We start from the raw sequence: 19,423 nt of genomic DNA on the forward strand, positions 1-19,423 counted from the left end.
TCCCTGTTTTAAGTTATTTACAACTTCAAATATTTAAAAGGTACATAATGAAAGGTGATCTCACTCTTTGACAAATACAATTTTCTTTTCAATTTGTCTGGAAACATCTCATTTTATCATTCAAAGTTTTTTTTAACTCTCTCTCTCTAGAGAGAGATTATTTCAATGATCTCTCCATACAATGGCTTCAAGTGTCGCACCACCAAGATATTTGGTTCAAACATAGTCACTTCTGGTCCACTGGTAAAGCTATTGGACTGCCACTCAGTGGGTTAAAGGTTCAAGTCCGGGTATCTCATGCAGTGAGTGTTTATTTACTAGAGTTTTGAATATTGAACATTCTTAATGATTTAATATTTAAGGTCTTTCACACCAACAAAATCTTTGGCTTGAAAGTCAAAGTTATGTATGAATGCTATACACTAAGGAGTCATCTATAGACTAGTGGTTAATGTCTCTGACACTCACACTGAGAGTTGAGGGTTCGATTCTGTGTCTCTCTGGTAATCTGCCTAATTTTATGTCTTTTCAACTTCTAACAGTAACAGTTCAGGTATACACTGAAAGGTGATCTTACTCTTTTTACTTGACAATTACATTTTTCTTTTCAATTTGCCCTAAAATACATCATTCTAACTACATAATTTATTGAATTCTGGAAAAAGTCCGGGTGGTTACAGGTGGGCAAAGGCCGTGGGTGGTGCGGGGGTAGTGAGGTTATACGGCGTGGCTGCAACCACGCTGCACACGGCCAAAGGCCGTGCATGGTGCAGGGTTTGGTGGTTATAGCATCCAGGCCCTATAACCAAACTCTGCTGCACACGGCCATAGGGCCATGCAGGGTTGTGTGGTTATAGGGGCTTGGCTGCAGGGCCTGGCCCTGCCGTCAACCTTCGGTGGCTTGGATTAACATATAGTAATTAAAGTAACTTTGTTAAAAAACCATAGAAATTCACTGAAAGAACCAATTGTTACAGGAATTTATTGTTAGGAAATAGAATTAAAAAATCCTTAGACAGTCACTTAAACCAAAAGGTTACAAGGACGGTGTAGTTAGGTTCTGAATTTACTCACATAAAACCAGAGAAATTCAGCAGTTAGAGTTGGAGTTATTTCAACTAAGTATAACTCGCAGCTTAAGATAACTGTAACTAACGCCCTCGCCATGCATTGCTAATTACCCCAGATATTACAGCACTCATGACAACTTTTATAACGTCAATAAAAATATCAATGAAACATTAGAAGTCAAATTATTTAAGAAAAAACTGTGCATGGTGGGGTACAAGTTAGTTACCTTAGGCCGTGAGGTCTAGTTTCTTGAAATAACTAACTATAACAGCTGAATTTCTCTGGTTTTGTGCAAGTGAATTCAAAATTTAACTATAAGATCCTTGTGACTAAAGTGGAGTGTATGTATATATATATATATATATATATATATATATACACACAGACACACACACACACACACACACACACAGGATACATTTCAGCCTCAAATCGAAAGAAAACACATGCACCTTCTTTCACAATTTATAGTAAATAAAAAAATTTAAAAATGCTATCCGTTTTAAAAGAAATTTTTATATTTTCCAAAAAAAAGAAGCCTGTAAAAAAAATGCTACGTTTTTAAGAAAAACATATATACAATTTTGACAAATGTACACTTACTCTTATCATTTTAAGGATGTCATTTATTGTGCTCTTCATATCAATACCAAGAACAAAATTGCAAAAAGCAGACAAGTACAATACAGAAAGGCATTGACCCATAACATGAAACTATAAAGTACATACTATCTTTGCTTTCTGAGTCACAAAAACATTTTAAAAATCAGTTGACATATACATTCAAATACACTTTTGCAAAATAAGCATTGTTCCTTTACATCAATGCTTGAATTTGCGCTCTATCCACCTGGCTACCTTGTTTTATTATCAGCTAGATAGGACCCACTTTGAAAGCATAACGATAGGCTGTACGGTTGCACATAAATTATATCGAAACAGCAGATTAATTTAAAAGATCTAACGGCCTGATTTAGAACTCGGTGGACAAGTTACTCTGTCACAACAGTAACAGATATCCTTTCTGCCGAAATCTAAACCCCATTATATTCAATGGGATTTAGATTTTGGCAGACAGGCTATGAGTCACCCTTGTGAAAGAGTAACCCATCTGTCGAGTTCTAAATTAGGCCCTAAATGTATTTTCTGTTCCACCAAAATTTTATGTACCTGAACATTTACTCCCTTCACCCTCCAAGACTCCTTGTCCCTCAGATCCTGTCTAAATATCAAGCAAACATATCCCCCACCACCATAACATCTTATGTTATTTCTCTTCTGAATTGCAATATTATTCTACCACTTTTCCTACAACTAGTGACTTTAGCACTGGTATTAAAGTACTAATCAAGCCAAAAGCAGTATTACCTCTACAGGCACTGCTGGTAGTGATACAACGATACTGGTACTAGTACTTTTTAAAACAATTATTGGGAATATTTATAAAGAACTAATCTAACTCCACAGTGCAGTGGAGCAATGTGTGTGGCTATAGAATAATAGGCTAACTTGCGAAGATACCGAGACATGCAGGTATGTTTACAATGAGGGCAGTACATGCTTACAAATATGTAAGACATGAGAAGAGCTGCATAACACTGAAGTGAGCGGGAGGAAAGAGCTCTACGTATTGATTTAGAGTATGCCGCATAGAGTTCTCAGTCACGTTTGCAACACAGTACCAGATCTCTCTACATCATTTAGAGGTGGGTGCCTGTAAACTTTGTAAATGGGTCCCAAGTTAGCTTTCAAAGAAAAGCATCTTCTGATGGCCAAACAGAGCAACGAGAGTTGGATTAATGCCATTATTCCATTCACCATATTTGAGGTGGCCACTGTATGACTTTGATGGTCTTTCACTACCAGGCAAAGTCTGGCTGTGAATGACTGAAAAAAACTGCCACAGTTTTGGGGTCATAAAGTCACACTTTGGGAATGTGTTTATGAAAACCAAACAAAAAAAGTTAGCAGTTTGGGATTCGGCCATCAAAACTGACAGTTATTGTCAATCAAACGTTTTGTATCTTGAAGGGAACCACTGTGACAGCAGTTCCTTTACTATGTACAGAGGTATTTGCTGGGCTGGCAGCCATCTGTAAATTTGGTGACCAGTAGCCCATCAGGACGATGGAGGTAATATTCTTTGCCACCATGACAGACCATACTCTGACAATACCTAATTCAGGCCCATAGTCTGAGATAGTACCAGGATGAAATGAAGATTATGAATAGGTAAATTCTGACACCCTCTATGAACTGTGCAAATGAAACAGCATGTCTGAGGTGCAATGATACGTCATTTTACAAGCCTGTGTGGTTATTTCTACATAATAACATTATCTGAGACGGATTATGGCAGGGAACCAATTAATTTATTTCAGTGAATCGGAGATCTTCTTGATCTTTAGTTAGTGATTAAAGAAGATTCTGCATAAGTAGCTTTTTTACTGTCATTACTAATACTACAAATAGTACCATATTACAACCGTCAACAGTAATACAACTAACAGGAGTAAACCAAGTATTACCATTAGTACCACTGGCTAACCGACCTAACTATGCTCAATCCTAGTTGTACAATTATATTAAGTACTATCACTACAAGTAGTATTAATGCTCTCAAAATATTATTAGTACTACCATCTGTACTATTACTACATGCACTACTATCCACACGATCACAATTACTGACAATATAGGCTCTGTTGCTGCCGTAAACAACCAATTATATTACTATAACAAATTTAATAATAATTGAATAATATAACATTTAATAGCAGTACAAGTACCGGTGGCTGTAGTAATATGGTTATTAATGGTAGTAACACTGAAAGTAGAATTCCTTTCAGTCACAGTAGTTTTGTTGTTAATAGTAATTTTACGATCTGCACCGGTAGTGGTAGAACTAGACAAATGAGTAGTATTAACACATTTGTTGATACCAGTAGAGGTAGGATATAGAGCAGTGTAATATGAACCTCATTAATGTAATCAGTAGCAGCAATGATAGTAGTGCCAGCAGAAGTACGGGTAGCAGTTGTTCCTGGAGTACCCATATGACTAGACATACCATCAACACTATTAGCAGCAGTATCATTATTGCATAGGAACACAGTAGAAATACAAATATTACTAATATTCTATAGGGTCAACAAACAGAATTTTTTAGGATGCACATTGCTGGGGCAGCAGGATTGGCAAAAATACTGGACTATGTCAATGTGGGAGAAGGAGCAGTATTAAAAGAGGCACAATCATGTGTAGAGACTTCCAGGTACAGAGGTCTGATGTGTTTGTCTATGGGTATGTTTAAGTTTTTGTGTGGTTGTGATTATGCTGTATATTACAAATTAATCTGAAGCTAAACACCTGAAACATTAACTGCACTTCTTATTTTTTTCATATGTCACAAAATGGAGGTGAACCCAATTAATAACTTTTTTTTAATACAGCAATAATAGGAAGACACTTCTCATTACCCTACCATCCATGTGATAAGTTGTATCTAGGCTTGTTTGATATTAAATCTCACAGACCTAGGAATTTTTAAAGAGAAATCATGAAGAAAAAAAAAGATTACCAAAGTATTTTTTTGCCAAAACGATGTGTCCTCTTAACACCACTGAGCTGATCACAACAGGCAAATGTCAGAACACATTATTATAAAATATTTACACAATACTTAAGGTTTACCATTTACATGAATTTTATGTCCATAAGAATTCAACTAGTGTTTAGTTTGATACTGCACCAATGGTGCATGGAGATCCATCAAGCTTTTAAAATGTGTAAAATTATGGATTTACCAATATCTATTGTTGCAATTTTGCTGGTGCACCACAATAAAAATCAAAGTCCTTCCAGGGTGAACCAGTTCAGCTCTTTCAAACTAGCTGGAAGACCATAAGGAAACCGATATTTCATGGAGACAAAAAGACAGAATTGATTACATGTATTCCACTAAGAGAAGGAAAGAAAATTGGGAAAAGGTCTTGGTGGAAACTAATAGCTTAAGATAACGGCACAGTAGTATACATTTTCTAGCATCTGAATAGCCACATAAAACTGATAAATGTGATACCAACAAGAAGATTTCCTTATTCATCTTTGAATATAAATTTTATGAACAAGTATTCTTTGAGAAATCATTCACACATTTTTTTATTTGAGTGAAGTTCTACTATCAAAATAAGATCTCTGTGCTAATCTAACAATGTGGATGGAATATAAGCACCATAAGAATGTTCCTTTGATTGTGCTTATTTAGGCCGAAAATGTAAACGAGTTCAATAAATTAGTATTATTGAAAACACAGCAGAATTTACACCAGTATAAACATGTTTTTAATTTATGCAAAAATATTTTTTTTCAAAAAAACACTTTTCCATGTTTTTCATGTATTGCAACTCATAATTGTATTTTTCAAAGGTAAATACATAAACAAGACTAATGATTTGTGCCTTTCTTTGCACACTGACAAACAGTACTACACCCAATAGGACTGGTCAGGTACAATTTCTTTCCTCTCATATCCCTCAGAGTCATAATGTGCACATTACATTAATACTGGGTGTGTTAATAATGTACCTCTAAAATGTGCATATCCAGCTTTAATAAACTTGTGAATGCAACAAAGAGGGGATACACATGGTCCGTGTACAATACATAACTGGTACCCAAGTAAAATGGTCCAATAATGCCATCTGGTGATATCCAAATCCCAATGAGATGGCAATATAGGGCCATATTACTTTTCATCCATTATGGCTGTTTATGTTACAGGTTTGTCTTATTTTTTTAAACTGTTGGTTAAAACACTAGATTAAAATGTGTGGCTGCCTGCAGTAAAAAGAAGTCATGCCTATTTAATTTCGTAGTTGAAGATAGAGTTTTATAAAAACCGGATTGTGATTATAAAAGTGAGTGGAGGTTAAATAAGGGCAATGGTGATGGTCAATAGAGTGGTTTGGAGCATTATCTAACTATGCTTACAGGAAAATAGCAGCGAGGATGGAAATCAGACAGATTGTCTCATTGGATAAAATCACATTACAAAGGAATGAGGTATTATCTGTGAAATAATATCTAAAGTGCAAAGTTTTAAACCGCTGCTCTGTGCTTTGAAATTGAAATGTAGCAACCGTGTCTGCTCTCTTTAGGAAAGTGATAATGTCCTACCAAACCACATAAGTAAACATCCTATCAGAAATAAGAGGGCTACTATTTAGCAAAGGATGTCCAGACTGCTTCTCTACTGCCTGGAAGTGAAATAAGAATGACCAATAAATTTCATAACACAATTAGACTAAAAATCTCTTATTTCATAATAATTTGGGGTTTTAGTGGATTGCTGTGCTCCACTATCTTTAGTCCCAAACTCAGGTCTGCATTTTAAGACTAGGAAGGCATCAAAGATCATATTCCAGGTACATAGAGCTAAAGGTCCTAGACAGGGCAAAGGGGGAAATTACATTTCAAAAAATCTGGTGACTGATTTAATCTTCTACTCCCAAAATAACTCAATTTCACAACTTGGGTGAACCCAGTAACATCATGCAGTACAATTGAAAATGCAACTATGCAAACATCTTTTTGTAAAATTATTTGAACTATGCCGTCTCATTAAAAAGCATGAATGTGCTTGTATTTCACAATTCCTAACATGCTAGTATTGTTAGAGATGTATTATCCCTGAAAAGAAAGAAAAAAAACAATGTTAAGTACCCTTTACTTGAGGTAGAAAATGTGCACATTTCGCATCCATTCCTGTAGCCACCTAAACAAATCTTTTCCCTTTAACATCAAGTTGGAACTCACTGTTCGACAACATATAGATGAGGTGACTGTAAAGACTGCATTTTGTTGACAAAGAACCTATAAAGATACATAATCGCTGTCTTACGCAAAATGAAATAGCCAAAAATGTTTACTAGGTGTTTCAGTGATATAGCTTTTATAGTGGAAATTAGGTTTCTACCATCTGTACACCGATGTGAGAGGCTGAAGGCAGACGCAGCCACATAAGGATGCTGTCACTCACCATGTTAAACAGAACTAAATACTGACAGATATTCATAGAGAGCTGCTTCCATTCACTACAAGCTGTTTGGCATTCCTCAGTGCACACAAGAATATGAATATAGTCATTTCCACATTGTTCTGAGAGCTGCCCATACACATCTTTGTCCTAAGCAGACAAGTACACAGACAAAGAAAAACAATCATTGGCTAAACCAACATGTCTTGTTTTTAGGGTCCTATTAGCTTTGCTAATGCGTTTTACCAAAGCTATACAGTATCAGCAACAAAAAAAAAAAAAAAAAAATGCCATGACAAAATGAGTATGTTGTGCACGCTTCATAATGCTACTTTCACCAGCATAAAGCAGTAGACACATTAATTCCTGATAATGTATGCATTTGTCACCTCGTATGCTATCACATAATGCGGTTTTCAGTGTGTTAAAAAAAAAAAACTCCTTTCAATTGTGCACGCACAGCAGCAAATGGAAGCTGCCAGATCCTTCAGGAAATAAACGAAATAATTTTAAAATAAAATGAACCTTGGGGGTGAGTTACATGGGTAAAGGGAAGCAAGGGGACTGGGGAGGGCAGATGAAATAAAAATAAAGCCATATGATGGAGAAGGAATAAAGGAAGGGGGAAAAGCAGCACACAAGGAAAAAGCAACACAAAGAAGGGGGGGATTTGGCAGTGGTGAATAGCACACAAGAGAGCTGGAAAACACATTCATACAGTTCTCTAAAAGTGAGGAAGGATGCAAGTCAGCCAATTAAAAGTGCCACTGCATAAGAAGCAAGTAAGAATGACCAACTGAATTAATGGAATCAACGGGGGTGAAGGGGATTTGCAACTCCTAATTGATTTGGATGGGTGTGTATGTATAGTTTGTGGCTGCAATTGCAGTGGCAAACCACTGAAAACTTACCAAAATCTCAATGGAGATAGGAACTGAAATTGGGGAAACTTCTCCTTTGAAAATCATTTTGGGAGGCCTAAGATTTAGCAGCAGTGCTCTTCCCAATATTCATCTATTTTAACACAGCACCTATGCCTTTAAGGAACAAAGATTGCTTTAAAAAACATTTATCCTGTTTGCTAGTGTTAATTCATGTACAGATTCTGGTGAACAATCGGTATCTTATGCCCTGGACAGATAATTTCCTCATTCCTTTCACAATGCACCATCAGTCACTTAGAGCTGGAAGTAAGCGTCTGTCCAGAATGGACAGTAGATGACTCAAACTCCAGATTAAACAATGGATGGAAGCCCTTGCCTACTCCACTCCGACGCTAGGCAACAACCCAGACTCTGCCTATGGGCATATGTAGGAATGGCTAACTCTCTCCTCTGCTCGATAATATTGCCTCTACTATTTTCTCTCATGGCCTGTCCTCTTTCTTCTCATCAGATCAAACCGAATCCCTACTAGACCCTGCACCACCGCTAATATGGGCACAAGGGATGCAAGCTATCATCCCCATCCTAAAGAACCTACTTTATATTTCTCTCCAGACAAGAACTATACCCAAGAAGTGGAAACGCACAGTGGTAAGGCATCTGCAATAAAAAATATAAAAAATAAAAAAAATATTTTGGTCTTTTTCTTCCAGTGAACTACAGACCAATTTTTCTGCTACCTTATGTAAGCAAGATCCTTGAAAAACATGTTAAACATTCCCTCTCTTGGTTCCTGGAAGAAATCGGTGTCGGCACGTCACACAAATGGGCTTCTGTGCTCATCATAGCAAGGAAACATGCAGTAACTGAATAACTATAAACCATGTTAGACCAGGAAGGAGCCGCTGAACTCATTTTGCTGGATCTAAGTGCCACATTTGATACAGTAGACCATTCAATCCTCGCTGACAGATTGAGACAGGCTGGACTGCAGAATCTCGCACCCAAATGGGTCATCTCCTACTTGAAGGACAGAACCTTTCAAATTTGTGAAAAGACTTGCTTTTCCGATGTTCTTCCTTTGAAGTGCGGCATCCCACAGGGCTCTACCCTGAGCCCCACACTTTTTAATGCATACATGCGCCCTCTTGCAGACACCATGCAGGGATCTGTACTATTAGTCATTTCCTATGCTGATGATGCTCAATCAGTGGTATCCCTGCCCTTGGGACGGCCTCTGGGATTCCTCAGCTAGCCCCCTGTCTACAGAGAGTGGCTAGATGGATGGCAAATGGTTGTCTGAAATTGACTGGTGGAATAACTAAGCTTATGATTTTAGGGAACAAGCCTGACCTTCATCCTCAGATCAGATGGCCAGAATGCCTGGGCAATCCACCCCTTCCAACGTCCCCCTTAAAACGTCTTGGAATGTGGCTGGATAAATCTGTCAGTAGACATACAGGCTAACAATCTTATTGCCATCTGTTTTAAGGGTCTTAGAACCTTTTGCAAAATCCAGAATCTTTTCCCAATTTCATGTAATAGAACTGTGGTCCAATCCTTGGTTCTATCATGGCTGGACTCTGGCAACTCATTGCACCTTGGACCACTAAAGTATGTTGTTAAAAGGTTGCAGGTGGTGCAAAATGCAGCTGTCAGAACTCTTTAAGCTCCCAAAATCTGCCTCAGTAAGTAGTACACTGGCTCCCAGTTGATTCCTGAATAAAATCTAAAAGATCATGTCTAGCTTACAAAGTGTTCAATTCCAAAGGCCTTCCGAAGATTAGGTTGGTACTAGTCCCCTACTCTCCCTCCAGGACCCTAAGGTCACCTCAGACCACCTTTTGAAGGTTCCCAGAATACGTAGATCCAGATGGGGAGGAAGATAATTTTCACACTAAGTGCCCAAACGCTGGAACTCTCGCCCTACAGAGTTGAGAATTATAGAAAATATCTACAGTCCTTTGCAGGTGAATACCCATACGTTAGTAACGAATTGCAAAGGAACTTGCCAATTAAGATACATAAGGCTGTCCTCCTGCAACCGCTGTGAATGGGCACTTTGAAAAAAGACCTGGTAGTAAGTAGATCACATTACAAAATGATAGATAGCAAAGGTCGGTGCATAATTTGTACTCACTATTTGCAATCTCTTTGTTCCTACGTTTGGCTCAAGAAAACAAGCAGTGGCTTGCGAGCCAAGCAAAAAGCATGAGAGGTCTGCACGAAGACAGTTATGAGTAATCAACTTCAATAGAGGATAATACCTAGATTGTTATCCCGTAAATACATATTTTACCTTGTAAATCTTAAGTTAAGTAGTGCTTAGTGAGGAATCCTTTGCTAAAGGTCTTAAAAAATAATTTTGGTAGTGGTTCACAAAAGAATCAGTGAAAAAGCTAGTTTCACAATAGGCCAACAAACACAAATAAAATAAGAATGAAATAAAGCGTGGACAAAGAGGAACTACGCCCTTCCAGCACACTGCACATGCTTTTTTGACTTTAAGAGCTGTTAAGATTATGTATTCAAATTTACATTTCATCAGCTCAAACATGTTACAGTTCAAACTGAAATGTGCAAGTGGGCCTTGCAGGATACAACAAGGGTGCTGAGATATTTTAAATTGTAACAAAATGTTAAAGATGGATGAGTGCACAAACTTGGCAGTCTGTCGTCTTCCATTTCCAAAGGAAACATTCTTGTATGAAAATACTTAACAAAATATCAAATGAGACATTCAGATAGTGAACATGCTACAAAGGTGTTCTGTAACATGAGACTGCACAAAATCGTGAAGAAAAACAAATGCATCATTTTACTGCAAGGAAACACTGATTTCAACCCCTAATCTGACATAAAGCAGCTGTAGTGGATTTCGGTTACTTAGAGGTAGTTCCCCAACACACATTCATGTGTACTCTTCAAGACAAATACCCATAAAAATAAAACAAGCAAATATCTCTAAAATATGTATATACAATAAGCACATCTTGAACATAAAATACATTCACAATAAACATGCTGGAATAGTGCTGTAAAATGTAGTCTTTTGATGGGGAAAATTTATAAATACTGCTTAGTACAGTGAGTGACTATTTCTGCATTCCTCCCAGCGTTCGGTGTTATTTATTTGGAATATGTGGATCTTTTCGCCACTATGTGCTTCAGGAAATATTAAACACCCTGGTGATCACTTAGATTATGTAACATAATCATGGAATACAACTTTGCGGCAGGAATACCTTTTGTGGTGGGGCTTATCGTCTGAATTAGTTCGGAGAGCAAAGCATGCAGTGAAACCAATAATTATCAGTTTACTGCGAACCTGCCCATGTATTTACCAAAAGCATGTTACTAGTGGTAAATTCAGGAAGTTCGCCCTCCCTTCAGGTAATGAGCTTTACCGCATTCCACAAAACGTTTAATCATGCCTTACTGTTAACATTGGGGTCTCAATAGTTGCCTATAGTACTGGGGTTAGGGGCACAGTGTAAAGGAGCAACTTCTGAACCACATATTTCCCAAAAAAATACTCAATTCCAGTGTAAAAGCGCTGTCACCTACTAAAAACAAACAGTTTACACTTAAGGCGCAATCTTCACCCCAGGGAAACATACATCACTTAACGCAACAAGAGCTTTAGGGAAGTGGCTGTAGATAGAGAAGCAAAGTTGACGTCCTTAAACTATCGCGACAGCTAAGAGGTCTGCTCTTTCAGTTATTCCGCATTTGATTCTATAACGGATCCACGAGTTTCAGAGCACTTGACATTGTTGAACTAATTCGCATTCTTTATCAGGATCATGTAACATTCAGTGACAGCTGATGGTATATTATGCCAGGACGGATCTGATGCTGCAAACTCCTGTTAAATACCTTTTGGAAAGAAAGAGAAAAAACATGGTATAGGTGTGAGCTCTTTAAGTTATCAAATTTGTTAGTTAAAAAAAGCAGCAAAACTGTGCTCCATCTGCACTAACAGGGACCATTTTATAGAAAGTGCCACAGGGTGCAAAGGGGGTTTGCACCCGCTTCTGGTAGACCCTGGGCACTTTGGTGTTGTAGATTGGGCTGCAGATGCTTTGTGGCCCCTTCTATAATATGGATTGTGCCTGTGCACATTTTGTGCTACCTCATGGGCTGGTGGGCATGGCCCATTGCAAATATGGGAGTACTTTGTCTCATTACAGATGTGGATGCAGAGGCAAAAGATCTGCAAAGAGGCACACTTATTGTGCCCCCACATAGAGGTGGCACAGTTAGTGCATCTCACCTCCTAGGGATTCCAAGACAAGGGGGCATTGTGGTCATATGGATCTCCCCCTCCCCCAAAACACCCATCAAGGCAAGCACAACACAGTGCACTTGCCTGAGGGAAATACCTGGCCCTTCCAAACTAAGGCTGGGTCTCCAGCTCCAAGTGAGAGACAGACCGGTGGCTTCAAATAGATGGTGCGGTCTCCCTTTCACTAATGAGCTGCTTAGAGTGCGTCTCAAATGTAAGCCTGCACTCTGAAGAGTATACCGACTACAAAAGGCTGCACTGTTCCAGTCTACACCTGGTCCTTCCAGTCGAGGGTGCAGATTAGAGTGGGACAACGTGTCAAGTATGTAGTACGGCACCCGTGGACTTACAATAAACATCATAAACCAGGAACTGTAAGTACACTGCAGGTAAACTGAAATGCACATTTTCAAATTTCTTTATAGATCACTCCCAGGAAAACTAATTAGGCAATGATAACACGTTTCTGATTTTTTTTTAGCTCTTGCCTACAAACTGCTTCAGCCATCTGTTGGAAAACTACACTACTGTATTTAATCCCTTCCCTGCTCCCGATTCAATGGTTTTCCTCCACATTCTTCTGTTTGCCCTGATGAAGGATCATTTGAATTTCACTGTGTTTTGACTTGATGAATGTATGTTTTTACTGCAGACATCAGACCATCCATTGACAGTGGCACACATGGGATCTACTGGCTTTGCCGACGCTTGTTTAAGTAAGCGGAGAAAAGCCTGAATCCCATTTAACAATCTAAAGATTCCTTTTGACCAAATCTATGCACACTTGAAATGTATCAGTCTGAATGGAATTAGAGGTTGAAAGCAGCCTTGAGGCATAATTTAAGTTAAGTAATACATGTACCGTAGAGCATATCTGTCCAGACTATAGCTGGAAGAACAAGATCACTGTCAGAATGGTAGGTTAATCACACAAGCAATGGATCTAAATGAAACTCAACTGCGAAGTAGATGGTGATCTTGAAATTCTGGACTGGATTCCCATCTCAGGGACCTATTCAGGGCACATCTGTGGTAGAGTAAATGGTAGAAGAATGTTCAAAGGTAGCAGATGATTCCCAGACAGGTGGTTTGGCTTAGGGTTGGGTAAAAATGTCTTGACTATGTAGTGGAGGACAATGAACAAATGTCGGGCTTTGCCAAGCTTCAAGGCTTTTCCCTGTTCACTGGAAGCACAGTGGCAACTTTAGCATGCTGTCATCAATGAAAGCCTACTTCAGCGGCTCCCACTGGAACATATACCTTGAGCAGGGCCTTGTTGAAACCTTCATCCCTCCCAGTGTCACAGGTCAAGATTAACCATGGAAGGTTTAAGGGAACTTTGCAGAATGTGGGATCAAACAACCAATCTGAGGTTTCAACCAGGAGGGCAGAATGGAGCCTGAGAGCCGGCACTGCAGGTGTGTTGTCAATGTTTGCAGGGGTGAGACACGAGGTGGGGCCACGTAGCAAGGTAAAGAAGATGGATGCTAAGTGGTGCTAGTTAACCCATTTCTTTGAGCAGCCTCTCATAGCAGCAGTAATGTTTCTGCAAAGCCCTTTATTTAAAATTCAAATCCTTTGCAATTCTCATAAGTTTAAAAAATGAAAATTGGGATGTTGTGATTTAACAGACTGCAATTTTGTAAACTCCTAGTTCATAGATGAACTGGAAACCCAAAACAACACAGAACCCAATGCAGCTTTCATTAGCCCACAAAATCCTACTACTGCAATTAGATTCTACTAAAACCACGAGATTGGACTTTTCAAACTCTTCTGAAAATCCCATCAAGTAAGCTTGAATAGAGATAATTGAGAACAAAACATTCCTGCACCAATATACTTTAGCTCACACAGGATAATTTCAGAAATCCACCACATACAATGTGTTTCAGGGACAATTTCCAAGTTGTATTTCAAAAAGAGCCCACGGGGCGACACTCAAGCCCAGAAGTTGGAATGATCAGAACCTAGTGGGAACGGAGGTCTGCTCTTTGTATCATTACCCTTATTCAGCACCCCTATTTTATAGAAACATTTTCACAGTTCCAATACACTTCCTTTACAAAGTATCACTATCTGTTACAGTTGTACTTGGTGTGCTTCGAAGCCACCTGCTTTGTGTTCCCCTAGTGCAGTGGTTCCCAACCTGTGGGCCGGGGACCCCTGGGGGTCCGCGACTGCTTAAAAAATGTATTAATATTAGGTTCCAGCTATCAGTAATGACTCAGTGGGGGTCCCCGTGTTCCAATAATGATTCAGTGGGGGGCCCCGGGCTCCAGTATTGATAAAATGGGGGTCCACGGAAGTCAAAAGGTTGGGGACCACTGCCCTAGTGAGCTGGGTGCTTCTCTGATAATGTTTTGACCATCAGTCTTCCCTGCATAATGCCCTACTAATTTGTCACATTTTGATCTATGCTTAACACCAATCTATCCTAACCTGCAAGATTTGAATGCTTAAACTGCTTCTCTTACCTGTCATTTATCTATGTATCGCTGATTGAAAAATTCAATAACCTCCTCGTTTCCTGCAGCTTCTGCCTGCAAGTAAAGAGTTACAGCATTCGTTAATATGATGTAATGATTATTAACTATGCAAACCAATAGAAGCTTTTCCCTATTATGATCATTAGGTTTTTTGAAATGCAAAGGCATACATATAAAAATGAGAACCACAATCAGCTGGCAAAGTCTCCATGTTTTTTTGTGATTTGGTGAAAATTGGTGTAAGCATTTTTAAGAAATTCACCATAAAAAAAAAAAAAAACAGTAGCCCACTACAATTATAGTTCAGTTGCCATTAGAACTGTTAGAAGCATTTTGTTAAGTATTTGTGAAACACTTGAAACAGTGATTATACCACACAAAAAGATACCACACCTAGTTAAAGAAATAGAGCTTAATTTAATCAACAAAACAAAATTGACAAACATCCCATAAGTAGAAGTCGAGACATGAAGTTTTAAAGAATATCTGCAAATATAGTGCATAAAAGCATAGAGCCCCAATGGGGCTATACGGTCTCCTTAGACCGGGTGAAATCTAAAAAAGCCAGGCACGATGGAGCGTTTCGTTGGATACAGAGACCAAACTTGCCCCACTAAAATCAGTACCATGGTTGGTCGGGTTGCACTGACTTCGAGGAGTGATGCGAGGAGCGCGGTGTCAATTCATCATCATCACTCCTGCCAGTGTAGGCAACTGCGTTGGTTCCGAGCTGTGTAATCTGAGATGTGTCAATGTCAAACCCCTTAGCTGCAGGTGATGCTTCGTCGAGCCACAAAGCCAGTAATGCAATGTCTCCTGTGGCAGCGATGCAGCAGCTTCAAAGGGGGTGCCTCAGCTCCAATCTACACAATAAAGCTGATGTGTGGATTCAGGTAGGAAATAGTTTGCAAACCCACTTCCAAGGGCCCAGGATTGGATTGGCAGCACTTGGAAGGGCAGGACTCAGATGACAGAGTCCAGAAGCTCCAGCAGGGTTTGAAAGTCTTTGATGACCCTGACACTTCAAAACAGGAGGCAAGCCAGCAAGCCCTTGGTGTCACTTTGGTTCTGGGGATGTAGAGATGCAGTTCCAATCCTTCTCACTCCCAGGCAAGGAGGGCAGCAGGGCAGGCAAAGCAGGAGTCCAGCACAAAGGGACAGTCCTATCAGAGGCACAGTATTACTGATTTCCTAATTGTGATTCTCTCTGAATCGCAATTAGGAAATTGGTATTCCCAATGTATGAAACACTTTTGAGTTTTATTAGCGATTCCTAGTGGGTTGCAAATAGATCTACTTAATGCATATTATTAATGGGATAGGTTACAATTTGCGACCCATTAGGAATTGCAGCCATCACAGACATAGTGGCCTGCTGAGGATAGCAGGCCACCATGTTTGTGATTGCTTTTTAATAAAGCAATATATGGAAAATTTCACTTACCCACTGTACATCTGTTCGTGGCATGTTCCGCTGCAGATTCACATGCTTTGCATAGTCTGCCATCTAGTGTTGGGCTCTGAGTATTACAAGTTGTTTTTCTTCGAAGAAGTGTTTGAGTCACAGGATCGAGTGCCTCCTCCTCTTCGGCTCCATTGCGCATGGGCATTGACTCCATGTTAGGTTGTTTTCTTTCCGCCATCGGGTTCGGACGTGTTTCCATTTGCTCCGATAATTCTCATCGGTATTGTTTCGATTGTGTGCCATCCTCTATCGACACTTCGGTACCGTTGGGATAAACATTTCTACTCGCCCTTCAGGGCGCGTGCGTCCTACTCGGGCCTGGTCGGGCCGACCGCGCTGAAGCCTCATGGACCGGACCCCATTCCGCTTTTGTCCTCGTTGCCACGCGAAATTTTCCTACACAGATCAACATCTCGTTTGTAATCTCTGCCTTTCCCCAGACCATCGAGAAGAAAATTGTGAGGCCTGCAGATCCTTCCGTTCCAAGAAAACGCTCCGGGACAGAAGAGCCCAGAGACTCAAGGTGGCATCCAAGAGCACTGAACGTCTTGATGTGGAAGAGGAGGAAATCATGCAGACGGCTGTCTGCATTCGAGGGTCTGACTCCGAGCAGGAGTTTGAAGAGGACAGACCGGTCATGGCAGGACAGCAGGTGAGTACGCCTGCCCCTGTCCCAGCCAAGCCCAAACATAAGGCCTTTGGAACGCCACTGCCGGAAGGCCATGGCTCGACCCGTAAAAAGACCTTCGGTGACCAGCCCACAACTTCGGCACCGAAAAAGGCCACGCCACCCAAGCCTTCAGACTCGAACCGAGGCTCTGAAGCATCAATCCTTCTACAAGGAGTCGGTAAAATATGAATGTTTTGGGACCGTAATTCAGTCACAAAACTGTCATACAACACATTCAGATTCGGTATTTGGTAGGGACCCCCTAAACATGCTCTTTCCAAATACTGAATCGCAAACACAAATTGCAATTCAGTAATGTGTTGCTGAATCGCAAATTGTGTTTTGTACATACCTAAAAGAATTTTTGAAGTTGGAAACGTCCGATCAGCTGTTTCTGACCACAAAAATGCTTCTTACATGTGGCCCAAGATACAGTATTCAGTACTTGGTCCATGATCTACCAAATAGGAGGGACAATGAAGTTAAAGAATGATAAGCACTGGGAGAGCTCAAAGTCCCTTGCATAAAACGATCTCTTGCTAGTGCATGCACTGTAGGAGGCAAGAATTAGAAAAGGGTGATCAGATTACGAATATTATGCATTGCTTAGTAACTGGACTGAATGAGTCCAAAATTCCTTTCTAACAGCTTTTGCCCTCATATACGTACTTCTAGTCATTCTGCTCTTTAGCTCCATAGGATCTCTGTAGATGTACCCACCTATTATTGATGTGGATGGAGTCCAGGTCGGACATACAGCAAAAGGCACTAGACAAAAGGCAGTCTGAAGCATGTTTGCTTGGCCCAGAAAACTCCTGGCCACTTTGAAGTCAAATTCTAGGAGTCAGATATGGGCAGGATCCAGGCAGCCCCACTGCTACAGTAATATTACATTACTGGCAACAGTGGGTTCATAATAGTGTGTTCAAAACAGTGTATTCTGTTGGTATGGCCAACTAAAATAGTGAATCACATAAGGGCTAGTTTATTTCATTTAGTGCCCACTGTTCAGATGAAAAGGCTGTCAACCCAAGAATGATGCATAATGAATGTGGTTCACTTAGGGTTTAATTTTACTACGCTGTTGTAAGGAGAACTTGTGTTCTATACTGTTTTCAGTATTAACAGAATACACCAAAGATAAAGAGAACTATTATCATCTACAAAAATGCCCAAGTTTCAGGCACACTAGAATGGAGCTAATGGATAACAGGGGTAAAAAAGGAAGCATTGGAAGAAGTTTAATGCTTAAAGAGTATAGCTAACTAATTCACTCGTTATACATTACCTTTTTAATTGCTAGTCAGAAATGTGTGGTATTATTAGGAAATAAACATTAAGTTTATTTTCACACAAACTGAAAAAACACCAAATACCTGAAAAACATCCAGTAGAAAGGAGTGTGACCGTAATCCCGTTCAACACTCTCTCACAGCAAATTCTGTAATCCAATTTGTATATTCGGCTGCAGTGGTGTGAAATTTTACAATACATCTACTTATCCAAGGGACATAAATTTTAATAAATCTAGTGGCCTTGTATAAAAACCATGTGACATTCCCGGAGGTGACAAATTATATTACCATTGTTATATCAGATAATGGATAATATTCTCTAGGATTATGCCAGGGATCACGTTATATTAGAGTGTGGGCCCTAGCAATGCTCCAGTGACGCAACATTTCTGATTAAACTGAAAGCTGAAAACATTTGGGTTCTATTTCAGTCAAATATTACAATATTCACAGGTTCTGACTATGAATGGCCTCTGTTAAGGGCAGCTTTTTAATTTATATATCACAGTAAGGCTCTGTATAGGTCAGCATTTTTGCTATGCCATAGCAGAACTCTGGAAATTTCACACTTTTGACCGTACTATTCCACTCACTTTCATTTCTGAGTTAGTGTCCTGTGAAATGCTTTCAGAATTTACTTTTAAGCATTTCACAAAGTAAAAAGACCTTACCTTTGGGAACGATATTTCTGGTGGATACCCTGTTTACTGGCAGATTCCTCACCTCTTGAATACTCCCCCAGGCATCTGACTGGTATGGAAAACCTTTCTCCCTAGTTCTTCCAACAGCAGGGGACACCTGCTCCGTTCAAAAAATATGTGGTAGCTGACCCATAAAGTACCCCCACTGTCGTACCGTGGGTTTCCCAGTCGTTTCTCCACATCAGAGCAGGATGAGGATGACATGAGATATGCAGTACAACTGAAAATTGAAATCTTACTATGTTGGCCCACAACCATCCATCAAACTGGGAGGTGGAAAGGAATGCAAAGCAATCTGTAGGCTAAGTATCCTTCAGAAAGAAAACGTTACTTACCCAGTAAGCATCTGATCGTGGCATGTAGTGCTGTAGATTCACATGCTTAGCATAATCCCCGCTATCTAGTATTGGGCTCGGAAGTGTGCAAGTTGTTTGCTTCAAAGGAAGTCTTTTGAGTCACGAGGTAGAGTGACTCCTCCTCTTGCTGGTAACGCGCAAGGGCATCAACTATAGTTAGATTGGTT

The 19,423-nt window shown here is 39.7% G+C and overlaps 1 protein-coding gene across 2 annotated transcripts in view; it reads right to left on the reverse strand.

Annotated features, from left to right (window-relative positions):
• Positions 1 to 1,676: 1,676 nt before the first annotated feature.
• Positions 1,677 to 19,423, reverse strand: part of ASPG (asparaginase) — a 266,891-nt gene continuing 249,144 nt past the window's right edge. Inside the window, exons 15-16 of one of the 2 annotated variants that reach the window (XM_069207261.1) lie at positions 14,758 to 14,823; positions 1,677 to 6,762 (exon numbers count right to left, since the gene is read on the reverse strand). In XM_069207261.1, coding sequence (XP_069063362.1) covers positions 14,761 to 14,823 — 63 coding nt within the window. In that variant the 3' untranslated portion in view covers positions 1,677 to 6,762; positions 14,758 to 14,760. Of the gene's footprint in view, positions 11,872 to 14,757; positions 14,824 to 19,423 lie in introns of both variants that reach the window. The other variant, XM_069207260.1, reaches the window with a different exon arrangement.

Source organism: Pleurodeles waltl, chromosome 9 (assembly GCF_031143425.1).
Source record: "Pleurodeles waltl isolate 20211129_DDA chromosome 9, aPleWal1.hap1.20221129, whole genome shotgun sequence".
NCBI lineage: Eukaryota > Metazoa > Chordata > Amphibia > Caudata > Salamandridae > Pleurodeles > Pleurodeles waltl.